Source organism: Liolophura sinensis, chromosome 1 (assembly GCF_032854445.1).
Source record: "Liolophura sinensis isolate JHLJ2023 chromosome 1, CUHK_Ljap_v2, whole genome shotgun sequence".
Lineage (NCBI taxonomy): Eukaryota > Metazoa > Mollusca > Polyplacophora > Chitonida > Chitonidae > Liolophura > Liolophura sinensis.
In genome coordinates this window covers 69,420,330-69,438,424 of record NC_088295.1, presented here as the reverse complement: position 1 = coordinate 69,438,424, position 18,095 = coordinate 69,420,330, and the positions used below count along the sequence as shown (strand labels likewise).

Here is an 18,095-nt window from a genome sequence, read left to right as displayed (position 1 = left end):
CATCTCCGACTGTCATATTAGTCTGTTATAGAATGTGTTTTGAAGCTGTTCCTTCTCTTCTCACAGGATATGAAAGACCTACGCTACCATATTTATGCCTTTCTGGTTGAAAAACATAAAAACAAATCAGAAAAAAGAATTTTGCTTTGAAGTCGCATTTTTAATATCAAAATTGACAGGGTACAATAGATACTATAAAATGTAGAACCTTGAAGAACTATGCATGTGTCATCATCGAGGGAAACAACCGCTTTATTTCGCCACATGCTCTTTGGCCATTTTCCTGTAAATATGTACCTTGTGTCAAGGACAAGTTGTATGTTTTAATATCGATGGGAACTAAGTGAATTGTGCATATGGTACACTAAACACATCGGCGTGTGCCTCGTTGTTATGGGAACCTTACTCCCTGGGCTGCATTCCACTCCTCAGAGAAATAGAATGATTGGGTCTCTCTATATAAAGAGGACAACTATTAAGTGTTAATATGTATTATATTATGAGATGGGTGAATGCATTATAAATGTGTTACTATATACATGCCGTATACAAATGCGTCTTTATAGGTATTAGTGAATTAGTCTGTAAGGCCCATGTACTAAAGATATCTAACCTGTATGCAACAACTGTAAACTGTAAAACGATGTAGATGTCAGGTTGATGGTTTATCTGTTAGTCTGTTGGTAATTAATCTAAAACAATCTACGTGATTTTATCTAGTTTTGAACAATATATACATATAGACAACTATATCATACTGTAAATAAGCCCAGACGCAAAGGAAGATATGCGTCAAAAGATACATGAAACGCCAAGATTTTATGTCCTAATGTGCAGATTATCATGTGTTCACCGAGTTCCGAGCAAGGTCAACGGTGGCGTAATTTCTGATGAAAAAAAAAACCTTTGACGGAAAATATGCATAATATAGAGGGGTAATTAACAGGTATAAACATACCCCTAAAATAATTTTTTAGCAAAAATCCCCTGGCATATTTTTTCCATCTGGCATAGACACAAAATCTTTTTTTTATAGTTCTTTTTGATGTATCCTTTAAGCTACCGGTACAAGTCATCTGCTCTTACAGAATATATAACACAGCTTACCCATCGGTCAGTATACTATAGATATAACGCTTGTATGCCTTAAATACATTTTTTTTTAAAAAAGAGTGAATGAATACGGCTTAATGCAACGACTGCAGTATACTGTAGTCATATCGTAGTGATATATCTTGAAAATCACTTGATTTTCACCAATATGTATGCCCTATATCTATATTAGTCCTAGCCTACATGTAGGACCTATAACTGTGTAATATGAGAGAAGGTTCGTCAGTTACTTGCTCCTTGAAAGCCGGTGATTTACTCCATGCATTCCACCTGGGGCGAAACTAACCGCCTACACTTATGTCAAATATTCTTGAAAACGGCGTTGAGCACCAACCAATAAACTCATTCTCATAAAATTGAGATTGATATTTCGACATCTATGAACACTTCAAAAAATGAGCTTTATAATGAAGGCTTGGTTCTCACATCTGGTTCGAGATCACGTAATTTATTTGATAAACCTGCGAATTATTATGAATACATTACGTCAGGTTATATTAATCCTGCTTTCTCGGGAACTCGGGGTTACAACGGACATCAGAGTTTAAGGTACTCTATTAACCTATTGTCAAGGGATCTAATTAAGACAGTACTCAAAGAAATCCCACTCATAAACCACAGAGAGTAGGAATTCAACTGAAGAGTTTTCAGTTTCATTACATCTAAATACAATAAAATGAAACGATTTAAATTCGGCAAATTTAGTCCAAGATTCAAATTGGTCTCATTGGGTCCTTATACCTCCCTGGCCAAAGTAGAGATCATCCATCATGTCGAAATAACAAGGTTGCTGTAGCTGAAGGGGAGGGCACTGATCAACGGGAAAGAAAAGGATTACACTGATTTCAGGGTGAAATATATATCACCATATTTGGTGGAATGTCCCATCCATGTTAAAATACAAATGCATCTCCATTAAAGTCTCGGCTGTCTTTCCATCTTATCATTCACTGATAGCAGGAGCCCAGTGACTATTTTACCGAGAGAGGGTAACTTGGTCAACTTCAAAGGCTTCCAAAGGTAAGTCGTAACCGCCCAAAATATAGCTACTCCAGTAAGTCCCCTTCGTACAGCCCATAACTAACCACCCAATTCGGTGGGGGTGAAAAACACACTAGTTGAAAGGCGGGGAAGTCCCTAATCTTTGTTTGATTCAAGAACTATTCCACCGGCTCGATGCACTCAGGACTACTTCAAAAGGTCCTTTCCAGGTATTAAAAACAGGATTCCAACCTAGAAACCCTGGTAATCACAGCTTTATGTTAGTCGTGAAAGGTAAGAGGAATAACCGGATTCGGTGATGGCGTAATGGAAGTTCCATTTCTGCGTACAAAATTAGCCATGTGCACGGCATAAGTCTGTGTATCGATGATCGTGAAATACTAAAGATAATTTTGCTATGTTCCGAGAGAGAATTTTGAATAACCGACATATTCGATTTCGCGGGCTCACTATTTATTCTACTCAACCATGACCTGTGACCCCCTGCATTGCGTCATTCACTATGGAAACACGGGCGCGCGTGAGGATTGACCCTGATGGTGATCATCATCCGAACCAAGTTTTTTTTGCGACAGAAAATGGAAGAAATCTCCTGAAATAAACTGGCCTGGTAGGTATCTTAGGGCCCAACAATAACCCCTTCTATCATATCAATCAGAATTAGATAAAGAAGGATTAGTGAGTCACGAACCTGAAGTGAAATTACAAAGTCAGACCCGGCCGTACGTGGGAAGGTCCTGCGGATAATCGTGAGTTTCCCCCAGGCTCAGCTCGGTTTCCACCCACTATAATGCTGACCGCCGTCGTATATCTGAAATATTCTTGAGTACGAGGTAAAACACCAATCAAATGAATAAAATAAACAAATAAACAAAGTCACACTCTTCACCCTTCGTGTAAGAACAACAACAACTAGTAGTTAAATAAGAAAGTTCCAGTCCATGTATTTCAGGTAATCGAAATATATTCCAAATACTAAAATTGAACATATTTACATTCACTACTACGCTACTGCACCAGAACTTTGGTGTACAAACTGTAGGCTTACAGAACAGCTACCTGTACAATTTATTTATTTATGCTTATTCTTAGCTCTACTAAAGAATATTTCAACTATATGAAAGCAATCCACACTAAAGTGGAAGGAAACTGAGTGAAGACCGGACCAAGCCGGAGAAGTAAGTTGACGGACCTTACCAAATACAAACTGAGAAAGCATGTAAGATCATGAGACTCACGCTATATTCACCCACTAATTGGAAGCTCAACTGTAACTGTGAAACCCAGTCCTGAAAAGGACTATAGGTTCATATCTGTATACAGTTAAGAATGTGGTTAATAGTTATTTAACCAAACATCAGCTGTTGATTTGAGCCCAGTCCTGAATAGGACTATGGGCTCAGAACTCAACACTGAAACAACAGCAACAACATAACATATTTATCCCTATTCCTCTAGCAGGGTCAACTCCTTTAACTTTTGCACTAGACCTTGCACTCTGAAGAAATTCCCCTACTGTAACAACTCTCTCCTTTCCTTCACCGAAGCGGGCAATGTGGCGTTGGAAAGTTGGCCCCCTGATCTTAACCAGTTCAGAATGTCCTGGAAATGAGTGGGGTCTCTGTCAATAAAATAAGTGGGAACCCCTAGACCCTGAATGGAGGGGCACTTCTCAGTGCCCAACTGCAGTACCGCAAATAATGAGCAAGGATCGGAGTGTTGGAAGTGAAGTCTTGAAAAGACGACCGCCGATATCAAACTTCACTCTCATCTGCTGATCTTCCTGGAGTGCATGAGTCAGTACTGAAGTCGTGTCTGTTACTTCGTTTTCCTTCGTTGGCTCCTACGGACAAGGAATGCCCTGTTCCACCTCTAGATCACTTGAATTGGGGTTCTTCGTGGGTGATAGCCATCTCAGATTTCTCCGGGGACAAAGGCTCCTATTCATCTAACAGTATGACGTCCTTCACCTCCAGAACTGGAGTACTGGACAAGGCGGTAGGTGGTACCCGCTAGTCTTCTGGTTCATCTCCACCCACAGAGGACTTCCTTGATAGTCTTGGAATCTTAGGCAGCGATGGAAGCGGCCAATCCTTCTTCTCCAGTGTACATCTTCAGTTGCATATGCTTGTCGTCTCTGGCACCTTGGCCCGTACCACATGTGTCAGCTTTGTACTACGCATCTCCTTTTTGAAAGTATTAAATTGCCGTTCCGTATTCCATATCCACCACATGTCTTTCTGCTGCGTCTCACCTCTGGGACTCAAATATATCACACAGCCGGCAGACCCAAACTTAGACCTAAAATATGAATACCAACAGGGACAAGGTAAGCATTCATCTCATATTATTTTAATCAAGAAAATAATCCCCTAACCAGCAAGGCACCCTAGTTTGTCTTCGTCCACAGTAAGTACTGTAATGTTTGTCACAGTCTGCGATCATACTGTTGCTCAAGGTTTCCACACTTGATTCACATGAACCAAGTGATATGTCCATAGGGTTATTATCCTGACCACTGGCACTTCCTGGTGTCACCAAACAGCCCTTTAACCAAGTGGGTGCATTTTCCCCAGACGTATGGCAGTCTGTTGTGTTGAACAACCATACGCTTGGATCTTCTAGTTTCTTGTACTCTGTATGTCAGGTCACTTAGTCTATGGGTCACAATATGAGGTCCTTTCCATGGACGCTCCAGCTTTGGGCATAACCCCCGATCTCTAGCTTTGTTCACTAGCCAAATGCTGTCACCCACTTGGTAAATTTGTTTAGGAACATTTACATCATAATTCTTTTTCATTTGATTAGTAGCCATTTGCATGTAACGTCAGGCATGTTCATGCACTTTCTCCAACGCTTGGAAAGCAGATAAGCACAATCAGTTACTAAAAGTTCACTTGACTCATTTGTATTTTCAGGCATTTCACACATCAAGTCAGTGGGCAGTTTGATCTCCCGTCCAAGCATCATGGCACAAGGAGTCTCCCTGGTAGATTCATGAACTGAGGAACGATAAATCTTCATCATCATCAAAAGTAAATGCACATCCAGGTCTCTCTGACTGGCAGAAACAAATTCAGAAAGCATGTTCTCCAGTGTAAAATTTATTCTTTCTACCATGTGGTTTGGTGCTGTCCATGTTTTCTTACAACCAATCAAGGTACACGCTTCACACTAAACACATGTGACTGAAAATTAGAACCCTGATCCGAATAAATTTCATTTGGAACTCCAAACAAAGAAATAAATCTCTCCACCAACTTCTCTGCTACAGTGGTGGCTTCCTGATTCTGAACAGGAATAGCCTCAACCCACATGGTAAAGTAATCCCCAACAACAAGTATAAATCTGTTCTTGTTATCTGCCATAGGTAGATGTTCCATAATATCAAGAGCAATACGCTCCATTGGCCTTCCCACGTTGTACGTCTTCATGGGTGCCTTGAACTTCTGTCGAGATCTTTTCTTAGAAGGACAAATATCACAAATCTTGCACCAATGTCTGACATAACGTCGCAACCCGACCCAATAAAATATATCACGAATTCTCTCAATAGTTCTCTTAATTCCCAAGTGACCAGTTGTAGGAGAAATGTGTAAATTCCTCATAACAGTTTCTCTCAAAGTCCTAGGAAGGATAACATGCCATTCCATCAAATCACCTGTAGCAGACTTACACTTTCTATACAGTACACCATTACGAATGCACAGAGCATCCCACATACTCCAGTTGTGTTTTAATGCAACATCACAATCACTTATGTCAGTCCATGCTGGCTTTACACCTTGTGGTTTATATTTCAGAACATACCCTATCTGCGGATCAGACATCTGTAAATCCTGCATTCTGCTAAGAGTAATAACCGTGTCAACAGACTCAGATTCCTTAACAATCCTGCAATTCACAGCTGAGCAAGAGATCACATGTGCTGCTTCCATCTCAGTGGTGGAAGAGGATAGCACATCTTTCTGTGTAAGTTTCTCATACTTCCTACTTTCCTTAGAATTGGATAAGAAAACATCCACAGGTACTACTTCAGTTCCAGCTGAAGTAAACAGTACATCGTTCTGCACAAGTTTCTCACCACAAGACTTCTTAACATTCATCATACAGAGTGTCTTGTCAGGTACTGCTTCGACCCCGTCTGCCGAAGAAAACAGTACATCGTTCTGTACAAGTTTCTCGCAGTTGTTACAATCCTCATAATAACAAGATCTCCTAGACAATGCATCAGCGTTAGAATGTAACCTTCCAGGTTGATGTTCAATTATGTAACCATAGGTACCAAGTGTTTCAGTCCATTTAGTAACTTGGCCCTCAGGATTCTTAAGACACCTCAATGAGCCACTCCAAACAACTGCTAACAACTCTCGTCGAGTCCCACAGTATCTATGCTCTGTCTTACTCAGAGCTTTGCTGTAATATGTTATGACTTTCTCAACTCTGTCTTGAGTCTGAGAAAGGACTTCAACAATAGCAAAATTACCAGAATCAGTGTCCAAAATGAACTCTCCTTCTGCTAAAGGGTAGGCCAAGATGTGGGCACTAATCAAACTCCTTTTTAATTCCAGAAAGGCACTGTTACATTCTTCAGTCCACATAAACTTAGAATCATGTTTTGTTAGTCTGTGTAATGGCCGGGCTTTATTTGCAAACCCTTTAATAAACTTGCTGTAATAGGAACACAGCCCAAGAAAACTCCTAACATGTTTAACATTACTAAGAACTGGCCAACCCTGAACAGACTCAACTTTTTGTGGGTAAGTAGTTATTCCATGTTCACTAACTATATGTCCAAAAAAAGATACTTGCTTTTTAAACAGGTCACATTTCTTTGGACTCAACTTCAAACACCTGTTGTAAATTGGCAAGCTCTGCATCAAAAGTTTTACCATGCACAATTATATCATCCAGGTACACCACACATATTTTCCAGGATAAGTCTGAAAGAATTCTCTCCTTCAAACGTGAGAAAATAGCGGGGCCATTACAAAGGTCAAAACTCATGACTGTAAACTGCCACAAGCCACAACCTCCTGTAGTAAATGCTGTATTCTCTTTATCTGTTTCAGACATGCCAACCTGCAAGTATCCACTCTTCAGATCCATTACAGAGAACCACTTAGGCCCAGATAAGGAATCTAAAGTATCATCAGTTCTTGGAAGTGGGTTTGAATCTTTAATACAACAAAATATTCAATAAGCGGCAATCCACACAGAACCAAATGCTTCCATCTTTTTTTTCACATGTCGCCTAAGTTGTATGTTTGCACAATGTGACCGGACTGTCAGTTGGGTTCATTACACCAGTCAACCAGTGCTCTTCCCACAATTAAATTGTGATTGGTAACAATCTCTCAACTGGCTCCACCACACCAAGCTAAACACTAATAGGTTTCGCTGCAATGACTACTTCACTGCCTGAGGAAATAACAGAATTTTCTGACACAGATATTTGACAACAGGTGGGCTGAATTTCATCGATATGGTGAAAACACCATGTTTTCTCATTTTTAATCACCAAACCTCTTGAACTCAGTTTCAGGTCACAAGAATTCTTAAGCAGAAAATCTACCCCTAGATTACACTCATTTTGTATATTTGCCAGAAGAACATCATGAGAAAACTGATGTTTTCCAAATCTAAGATTAACTGTGACATAGCTATCAAATGGAGTTATGTCCCCTGTTGCAGACATTAGACAAGTATTCACAGGTCACCAAATCCTTCTGGGAAGTCAGCTGCTTGAAAACATCAGTTTTCAAAATGCTGACATTCGCCCCAGTATCAACTAACATGGATAGTGGCTTTTCCTCAACCATTCCAGCGAAAAAAAAGTCCTTCACCACTGCCTAAGACATTATTAATCAGTATTAATTTTGGCCCTTCTGACTGTGCCAAACTCTGGGCCCTGAATTCGGTGCATTGTAGTTTCCCTGGTCATAATGATGGTCAGGAAGCTGGTCATAATGTCGAGAACTATTACCCTAGTTATTAGGAGTCCAACCATGACATATAAGCCTCTGGTTTCCTATTACATGTACTGTGAGTACTAATTCGTGACACATCCTTTTTAAGATCATTCAGTACACTCGCTTGAAACTACCCAACTCCTAAGAAAATGAAACCTCAGTTGGTTTGCTGCCTTTAACTGGCTCAGCATTTTCTAGCAATATATTTCCAACCACGCGTACATGTCTACCACATTGGCGATCTGCAGAGCGAATGATCTCCAAACGTACTGCCATAACTTCAGCTTCAGCCATGGTTTTCAACTGAGCCTCCCTCATTCGAAGCCTCATGTCACCATCATCCATAGCATCCATAAAGCAATCAACAGATAAAGCACTAGTATCAATTTATTCAGTCGGTTCTTGGGGATAGGCTTGTCGAGTTAACTTCCTGATGGACAGAGCCAATTTAGGTATAGTTTCTTCTCCCGCCATAACCGGCTCAGCAAACAAGCTCTAAAACAGTTCAGCTCTATTTACACTGCCAAATCTATAATTAAGAGCTTTGACTAAACAGTCAAAACTTCTCCTGTCACACTCTTTTAATTAACTTAGAACAGGCTCTTGCAGGCCCTCTCAAACCAGCCAAGTGTAAAGCCTTGAAGGTAACATCCCAGACATTTATTTCAACCATCAATTCAAACCGGTGGAGGTATTCAACCCAATCCTCACTACCGTCATAACTCTGCGGTTTCATTCTACACATTTTGGGTCTACTTAACACCTTAGAATTGATACTATCACCATGTCCCACCGGATTTGGTGTGAATTGGGTATTGACATCAGAAGAAGATGTGCAACCCCACTATATCACCAACAAATACTCCATTGCTTCTGTTATCAGAACGCTGTTTCCATCCAGGAACATACTGACTGCTCACAGTAGGAGAATTTGAAACGCAGGAATGTATGCCACTTATCATTCATTATTTATTTTGAGTCTCTGTCTTTCTCTGTCCAGCCTCACCGATATTACTGTTAACCTTAGTGGATGATAAATTCTGAATAGCATTGACTGCAGCAATGAAATGATCAGAATTTGCTCACTACTTGTTTTAAACTTAACATTTCGTTTTGTGAAGCTGAAAACTGTTCATTTCCATTGTCTCTGGAACATTTCCACAAAAGCCAGTTTAATTTCACTAATCTGATGTTGCAAAACTGTCTCAAATTCAGTGAACTGCTGCTCCACAAAATCAGCAACATCAAGAGCTGTTTCTTTGACAAAACTCTGTTCTTCACCAGACGAGGTATCAGAATCAGTCTTGGTTAATTTCTGGGTTCCTTTTCCCAATTCACCACAAAAGTCCTGAGGTTTAAATGACACTTCGTTTGAGTCACTAGAATTGTTTAAATTGTCTTCAGTGACATCACCATTCAATTCTAATGTATGAATATCTTTTGTTGATATAAGTCTGATCTAATTACACTGTCTTACTAAGACTGGACAAATAGTTTATTACATAAACTAGCCAATCACTTAGCACCACAAGACTAGATCCCAACAGCTGCCATCAACTGTCGCACCTACCCTGGTCGCTATTACTGGGGAGTCTCTAATAACTCCACAACCAACAACTCTGGGTTATATCGGACTTTTGAGTTTATGGTATTCTGTTAATCTATTGTCAAGGGTTCTAGTAAGGTGCTTAATTAAGACAATAACCAAGGAATCAACAGACTCGTGAATAACAGAGAGTAAGAATTCAACTGAAGAGTTTTCAGTTTCATTACATCAAATTCAGATAAAGTTAACATGGCTTACCACTTGGTCCAAATATTCTTTGCACCACTATGCAACAAACATCAGCGCATTTTCAGTTAATATCATTGATTCATCCATCGACCTGTAACATTTAGTGAACACAAAGGACTGATAACCATGCCATTGAGATTATACTTCCGGCGGAAACAAGGGGAATTATTATGTTAAACTAAACATGATCAAAAGAAATTACTTCCCCTGATTAAGGTAAGGGTACATAGGCAACGAAAAGGTTCAACAATGCCACACAAACACTCTGTATTAACATGGTATATTAAAACAAGGTACCGGTATATAGGAAAGTCCCTTCCATCAGCCTGCGTATAGACATATAATGCAACTCGCTATGCAGTGGCAGTCAATGTGAAAGCTTCTGCTCTTTATAGCCTATATAGGCCTACACAGTATATAGCACACATCAGATTCATCTATATGCGACGGTTGGTGTGAAAGTCTCTTCCCTCAGCCTAAACACAGTATGTCACATAATTAACGTTCATATATGACGCCCAGTGAGAAAATGAGTATTTTCTCATAGCCTGCATATTTAATATAACACAACTCGCTAGTAACGATATGTGTGAAAGTTTTCTCCCCTTAGTCTACGTTATATAATAAAGCGCTAAACGAGCAGTTCTGCCTGTTATTGCCGCAACTTTACAGATGTATATATAGGCCTACATACATGCGGTCGGTTTATTATAACCAAAAAAAACTTGGTTATCCACGTCATGATAAACCATCAAGAACATGAAGATGCTATCAAATATACCATATAATAGACATCCACTTCAAATACGGTATGTAGCCATTGTGGTTTCTGTATACAGTAAATGTAGAAATAAGCTGCAGTGCCCCACATAAAGTGATGATTATGCCATGTTAACAGTATTACAACCAAGTGACATACTGTACGTGTAAGGCCATGTACAGACTTTATAAACGATGCAGCTGATATATATAATCCTTATAATAATCGACCCGATAAAGAACCTGGTTGGTTTATCTTTACGGTGTATATACAGGGGCGGTATACAAGGTTTAATTATTTACAACGTCCATGCATGTTGTCATTGTTTTCAAATTGTTGTACGGGCTTTAAGATTGAGATGCCCTAACAAGGTCTCATTTCATTTAATCAAATCATTTTATCTTCATCTTCATCGGCGATAACTTGGCAACAAATTCATAAAATGAAGCTTAAAAAGCTCAAACGATGCGTTGAGAAACTTTGATGCGTAGACCCGTTTATAGCCACATCGTTGTAGATGTAACTTGTGCGTTAACTAGAACACCACGTGCCCCCGTCGTATAGGGGCCTAAGTGAAATATTAATAAGTACGGCGTAAAACACCAATCAAAAAAAATAAAATAAAAATAAATACAACGTCCATTATGAATTAAAGAAAGCACAACACAAAGGGTATGTCTAATTTTGAACAACTTATAAAACATTTCCCGATTTCAAATTGACTGAGTCTTTCCCATGGATGCAGAAAATAAAAAAAAATAAAAAAAAACGTTGATTTGAGAATCATCAGTAGGCCTAAGTGAAATGGCATTAGATCAGCAAAAAATTTTAACGTGCATACCTGAAATATACATGTACATACATGTATAGTACGTGTGACAGAGTTGCACGCCTGACCACTTTTTGATCACTGGTGAAAACTACTGGTTTAATATTAGGTCTACATTTAAGTTTCAAGTAGGCCTAATAAATGATGCTGAGCCACTGAATGATATCAAAGCCTTGCATTTAAGAAATTTAGATAAATGCGGATTTAGGAGGGTTTTGTCCGATATAGGCCCTATATATTGCCTGTTGTAACTTATATGTATATACGTACCTTTTTAGGTAGTGCACTTCTATAGACATTGCTTCTTATACATGTCATTCAATAGTTTGCTGTGGGCACGTGTTATTTGAACGTTTGTTAATAACAACTCTCGGCAGTTTGTTCCATGCCATTGTCATGATACCGTCAAGGGAAAAAAAATTAAAAAAATTACCAGTTACCAAAGATCATGTAGTTCATTCTGCTATGAAAATTCACTTTGGCTGATTTCAAGGTTCCACTTGTTTCGAAGCGCCCCCTATCGGCCGATTTCTCCACCGATGAGAGCATTTCGCAGGCAAGGTTGGTATGTTTTATGACGTAGGGTTGACTGACAACGTGTAAGGAAGTGACAGAAAACAACATACGAAAAAAAAATTGTAGGAAGAAGTTAGAGATGATCACAGAGTGAAATGGCCGAAAATTTGCAAGGGGACATCGACGGGGCCTCGGAAATACAGACACCTATCAAAAAAGGGTAAGGTATGGAGGAAATATTGAGAGCTAGAGTGCTGAAATTTTTTAAAATGATAGCGCCAGTCTTATTGGTATCACGACACAAACTACATACATCATACAATAAAAACACAGCTGAATGAAGACGGCTATTTAATAATGTATTAGACAGATGAAAAGATTGAGCATTAATGTGAATGATTCATATGAAACGGGTCAAAACAAGTCTGTTCGAAACTCTTGTCAGAACAAGGTATGTCTATCGTGCGGATTAGTCGGTTTTACTTGTTGGTTACTTAATATTCTTAGTTAACATTTGTGGTGTTCAGAATTTAAGTTGTCAAATTACAACTGAAGCAGTTAAACTCGCATACAGAGTATCCCAAATAGGCTCGTTTTCTGCACTGTGCATATTTCTAATAGTTGCTTCTGTTTGTAGGCTCATGGCTTTAACTTTGTCCAGTGTTTCGGCTAGAGAATGGCTCCAGAAGAGAAGGGAAGGTGTCAAGCCATGGTCAGAATTTATAAGTACCTCGAGCTTCAGTATTCCAAAGTCTGTAGCTCCCCTTCCTAAAAGAATTGTCTCCAATATTGAGCGTTTCCAGAGCAACTATCTGTTTGTCTTCATAGTCCTTGTAGCATTCTGTATGTAAGTATATGCACTAATATTTGTTTGTTATTCTGACATTTCTTATTATTTCCTGAATTTTCACTAGTTAGCCAGTCAGCCTTAGTGATCTGTGAAAATCGTGTACATTTAGTGTAAATGTAATATAACTTGCTTTGATATCAGATCTATATATATATATATAACTAAGCTCACAAATGGCTGGCATGAAGTTTTGGTTCTAGCTGAATTGAAAACCACTCAGTCAGTCTAGCAGAACAGCCAGCAGCAGACAACATGGTGATAGTCACTATTTTGCTTGCTTACTTAGGGTGAGGTAATGGACGGATGAATGCTAATCACAGGTTTAAAAAAATTTCAAAGCATTGAAACTGATTTTTAAAGCTTTCATAATTATTTTGTAGTGCTTGGAGTATAGTACATTTTTGAACTTTGAAAGTGTGACATACAGAAGTGTAAAATACACACTTCTCCAAGAGAATGCAGGAACTGGAATTGCCACTGTTAAAGGGCCTTGATCCAGTATACTGTACTTCAAATGTAAAGAACATTAAACCAAGATGGAAGAGGCCCTAATCATGTCATTAAACCCTAATGCCAAGATCAAATATTGCAGATCAGGCTATCAGAAGCAAGACATGTTTTAAAATGATTTTCATATTTTTGAAAATGAATTTTAAATTTTTAAAAAGGATTTAACACATCAGTCTACACAAGACATTTCCTTTCTTCTATGCACTAGTTTATAAAAGGAGAGGAATGAACCTTGGCAAGGTGTGCAACTCAAAATTGTGAGGTGCATGCTCAATTTTGCCATAGACCACCCTCACTGTTCATAGCGACCTTGATGACATTATTATTTTGACTGCACTTATAGTGCCATTTGTGGAGTCTTCCTGGGAAGATTTCAACATATCTCTGCTGGGTTATAAATCACACACTTGGTTTTCATGGAAGACATGATTTCTTAGTTAATAATTTTTATTTAAAGGGAACAAATGAGCAAATTAAATTTTTATCTTTTTCTTTGTGACTTTCTGTAAATATTCAAAAGATTCTACCATCTGGTGTCAACCAGGCATGTTGTTGTGTATTGCAGGCATAAAATGGCATCAAGACCTTGACCATTTTGCTTTCTCTTTCAGCTTAACATCACCTTTACTCCTTGTGGCCATTGCAGCCTGCCTTGGAGCATGTTATATCATCAGTGTGAAAAATGCAGCTAAGAAAGTTGTTATTATGGGTAAGGTGCTATCTTCTGGATTTGCACTCAGACAGAAGTTCATTTCTTGTGTCACTCTAATCATTTATACCTACAGCGCTCATTATTTAGGCATTTGTCAGTGTACTGGCATTAGGAAGAAATAACCATTCAGCTCATCCACTTGTGATGGTTAAAAAGATTAAGTGTTCAATTTTTTCCCATATTTTGATAATTTGAAGATGGCCTATGTTTCATTTTTTTATTTTGCGTAATATATGCGATGATTTACCCTTGTTGTGTATTTTCTAGTGATATAAACTAAAATATAGATGTTCCTAATTACACTTTTTTTACCCTACTGAACATTTCCCTTGATGGTTTATATTATCTGTTAGTGCATGTAAATCAATGTGTGTATTTCTCTCAGGTAAAGAGCTGAATGTGGCTCATCAGTACACTGCAGTGGGGATTCTCTCCTTCCCGCTCTTCTGGCTGGCTGGAGCAGGAAGTGCAGTTTTTTGGGTTATAGGTGAGCAATGTTGACAAAAGTTTGTTAACTCATAACTATTTGTCATTTGTCAGATCTAGGTGTATTTAAAAACCATCACACCATATCTGCCCAGTTTTGTAAAATCGGCTGTTGAAGTCATTAATAGGCTATTGAAGTTATTATCAGCATTCACAAGTGGTTTAATTGTCTTTGATTTGTTATCATTAAAATTAAGAAATACTACAGTTGACATGTATTTTCCCATCTGGTGTGCTCTTTGATGATTAGTTGCTTTTATAGTTTTGGCAACATTCCCTGGAACAAATTCTGTAGATACAGGTAATCTGCATCGGTCGTGGCAGTTTTAGGATGAAAGTAGTACGATAAAATGTAAGACTGAGGTCAGGTGGTTTCAGATATTAATGTTTTAATAATGTTCTGTTGAATTAGCTATGATGATCATGTGAGATATTTGAATGATGCTATATAGACCAGGTTATTTTCCAAGCTACATAAGAAGAACTTCAGAGGAAAGGACAATTTTTTGAGATATTGCCAGATTGATATCTTCTTGGTGGGAGTATCGGGCACACATGTGGTAAATCTTAGCATGAAGCAGGTTGACCATGTTATTCTTGTGAAGCCATCTCCTTCTGGTTTGATCTGCAGTGTACATGTTCATTTAATTAGCCAGGCAATAACATGTCAATAAATCTATACATACCTTACTTCAAATTGCCCTACTTCTTTTTCTGGGTGGTCAAATAATCCATGAATTGTTTACATAAAAAGAGTGCCTTTTATGTTTTGTTCTTTTGCAGGTGCTTCATTCTTTGTGATAATGCTTCATGCATCTCTGTACAGCGGTCGTCAAGAACAAGAGGGTTTTGACCTGGAAATGGAAACAGTTTAGCCTTTCTCTTATGACTTTTTAAATTCTGGGTCACTAAACATCTGTGATCTTGATAAGTAATTACGGCACATGAATTACTATGAAAGAACCTTTTGACAGACTGGCAGTATTGTTTGGAAAGAAGATATTATGACATATTATTTTGTTTCTGATGTATATGGGGAGCTATTTGTCTGGTACATATTCACTTTTGTCCTAATGCAAGTGACATGAGCAGGTGGTACAGTTAACTGTGAACTTATGTGTATCATCCTGCATGTACATTGAATTTGAACGTTTCTGTATCTTACAGTTTCATTGTTCATTGTGAGATGTAGAAGTTAATGGTGTAAAACTTTCTACCAGATTATGAGGTATTTATTTAACCTTGGCTTCAATCATGTTTTTTTCTCACCGTACAAGGACCGGTATTATATTGGAATAAAAAAAGTGAGTTTGACTTAACTTTAGGTGTGCCATTGGAGCAAGAAATGGAGGATAGAGAGAAATGAAAACTTGTTTTAATTGGACCTTCTTGAAAACTTGAGAAAATGATTTTTTTTTTTTTGCTTAATTGTCTAAATGAGGAAAATATTGCTGTATGTTTTTACTTTGGACTGTGTTGGTCAAATCTGTTAGCATTATTCTGACTTGACAAATTTTTTTTTCTGTTACTGTTACCATCTTGTATTTGTATTGTTGTTTTTGATAATACATATACTAGTAGTATGTGGATGTGTTATAGCTTTAATGGAGTATATTGTTGTTTATGAATTTCTAAGCAATAAAGCTTAAAAAAGGGTTTGTGTGTATTGCAGACTATAATTTCCATGAAGTTGCTGTCAATATTTTACTCAAATGACTGTCAGGATGACATCATCAGATCAGTTCTTCTGGTTGCCAAAACTGCAAGCACAATCACACCATTGGTGGAACAGAAGTTTTCTTTGTCCCCCGGTCACTGGCACCTGATGGAACTAAAGGTTTTCACTGTGTCTGTCTCAAACAGTTAAGATCAAGATACATTTTCGGCTCTTTTTCAACAAAAATTGTGACCGGTTTGTCCAGTTTTGGACTAAGAGTTTTCCGGACGTTTTTCCAAAACTGATTGAAACGAAAGTTGTATGTGGCTTCACCGGGACAAGATACCTTGCTAATACAGTATATCCAGAATGCTTGTTATCCTCTATATTGCCATCTTCATTGTTTACAACATGAGATGACATCAAGACAACATGTGACGCTGATGCTTACCTGTCGAAGGCAGTAAGAATCTCTTGTAGCACAGGGGACACTAGCTGTTCCATCCCCATCCACATGATACGTACGGTAACTGGTCGAGACTAATGACATTTGGGACTGTGGTTGGATTACGTTGCTAGTATCGTTCTTGTCTGTACTATGGAATAAGAATACAAACCTTATAAGAAAAAAGTCTAGATTGGATGACCAAATGTGATGAAAGGAGCTCCGCCTAACAATGATTAAGTGGTGTTACAAATACCCAATTCGGTCATACACCCAAGGCTGTGGAATGAGAACTCTTGGCGCATCTCTGACCTGGAGTTTAGCCTTGGCGTTTGTGTTAAGTAAACAGGCCAAGTGCTTATGACAAGGTCTACTCTGTTCACAGAACTCAAAATCCAGACGACTATTGGTATAAGAAATTATCGTACCTTTGCAATACAGAATAGACTTTTCCCTCACATGGTATTCCAGTTAGGCAGCACTACTGCAAGGAAACACCGCCGCGGCATGACTATTGTCGAAAGCCATGTTTAACTCAATTCAGTCAAACAAATGAATGTTTCGAATGCTGTGAAGATATCCATGGTATTTGACACTTGTATATACGTTTTGTTAGAGTGCTATTTCTAAACAGAACACAATCGAGAGGAAATGCAGGATTTCTACTTAAATCTAGTGAGAGAGTTGAGGTTAAAAATGTGGCGAAAGGTGGATCATGACATCTAATATATGATAAGCTTTTAATATGCACGGAGTCGTTAAAACGTAGTTTTTGAAAAATTGGTGGAAATATGTGGTCGACATTGCTCGTAAGGTAGTTTTGTTGGCCTTATACATGCATATAAGTTCTCAAATCACTTACATGACATATACGTGTATAGGCCTACAATGAATTCACCTGTCGGGTGAAAATATGTGTCGCATAGTCCCACTGTATAGTTCCGCTTAACTCGGGTGATATGTGGACTGTAGCATTGATGTTTATTATACCAACATGAATGCTTTTATGAACAGTTGCTGTCAAATTATGTCTGATTTGGATATATCTTTATTTGTACTGATCCATAAAGTATTCACAGACTACGAAATGCACAGATATGCCTACACGCAAGGGATGTCAACTGTCTTCCCTGGATTATTGAAAACGTAAACGTTGTGTTATTTATACATTATATTCTTACATATTCCATTGGGAACCGGTGCACTTTTTTGTCTTTCTTTTTGCAAACGGGTCTTAATTACGACCATTAACATTAAATCAATTTGGAATGCCCTTGTATGGATTACGAGTGGTACAAGAATGTCGGACTTCACGCTTATAGATTTAAAACGGTTGCTTCTATACTGCCAGTTAAAAGTAGGAGATTTACTCACGCTTCCTTCATATACAGCAAAAAATGCCAAATTCTGGAATATAGATAGCCGTGCAACTGGTGCTATTTTAGAAA

The 18,095-nt window shown here is 38.3% G+C and overlaps 1 protein-coding gene across 2 annotated transcripts; it reads left to right on the top strand.

Moving 5' to 3' along the window:
* The first annotated feature begins 12,066 nt into the window (after positions 1-12,066).
* LOC135477362 (prenylated Rab acceptor protein 1-like) lies at positions 12,067-16,197 on the top strand. 2 transcript variants are annotated; one of them, XM_064757465.1, is made up of 5 exons: positions 12,067-12,207; positions 12,625-12,834; positions 13,959-14,056; positions 14,445-14,546; positions 15,329-16,197. In XM_064757465.1, exons 1-5 carry the CDS (start codon positions 12,143-12,145, stop codon positions 15,418-15,420), a joined length of 567 nt encoding a protein of 188 aa, XP_064613535.1. In that variant the 5' UTR covers positions 12,067-12,142; the 3' UTR covers positions 15,421-16,197. The 2 variants fall into 2 exon arrangements, with proteins under 2 accessions (XP_064613535.1, XP_064613536.1); XM_064757466.1 differs by having other exon boundaries at positions 12,084-12,212.
* Positions 16,198-18,095: the final 1,898 nt, after the last annotated feature.

What these genes read in the sequence shown, in the direction of transcription:
- LOC135477362 (XM_064757465.1), top strand. Translation starts at nt 12,143, where the DNA reads ATGGCCGAAAATTTGCAAGGGGACATCGACGGGGCCTCGGAAATACAG. An exon ending in CAGACACCTATCAAAAAAGG is followed by an intron (nt 12,208 to 12,624) that starts GTAAGGTATGGA and finishes TTCTGTTTGTAG; the next exon opens with GCTCATGGCTTTAACTTTGT. An exon ending in TAAGAAAGTTGTTATTATGG is followed by an intron (nt 14,057 to 14,444) that starts GTAAGGTGCTAT and finishes TATTTCTCTCAG; the next exon opens with GTAAAGAGCTGAATGTGGCT.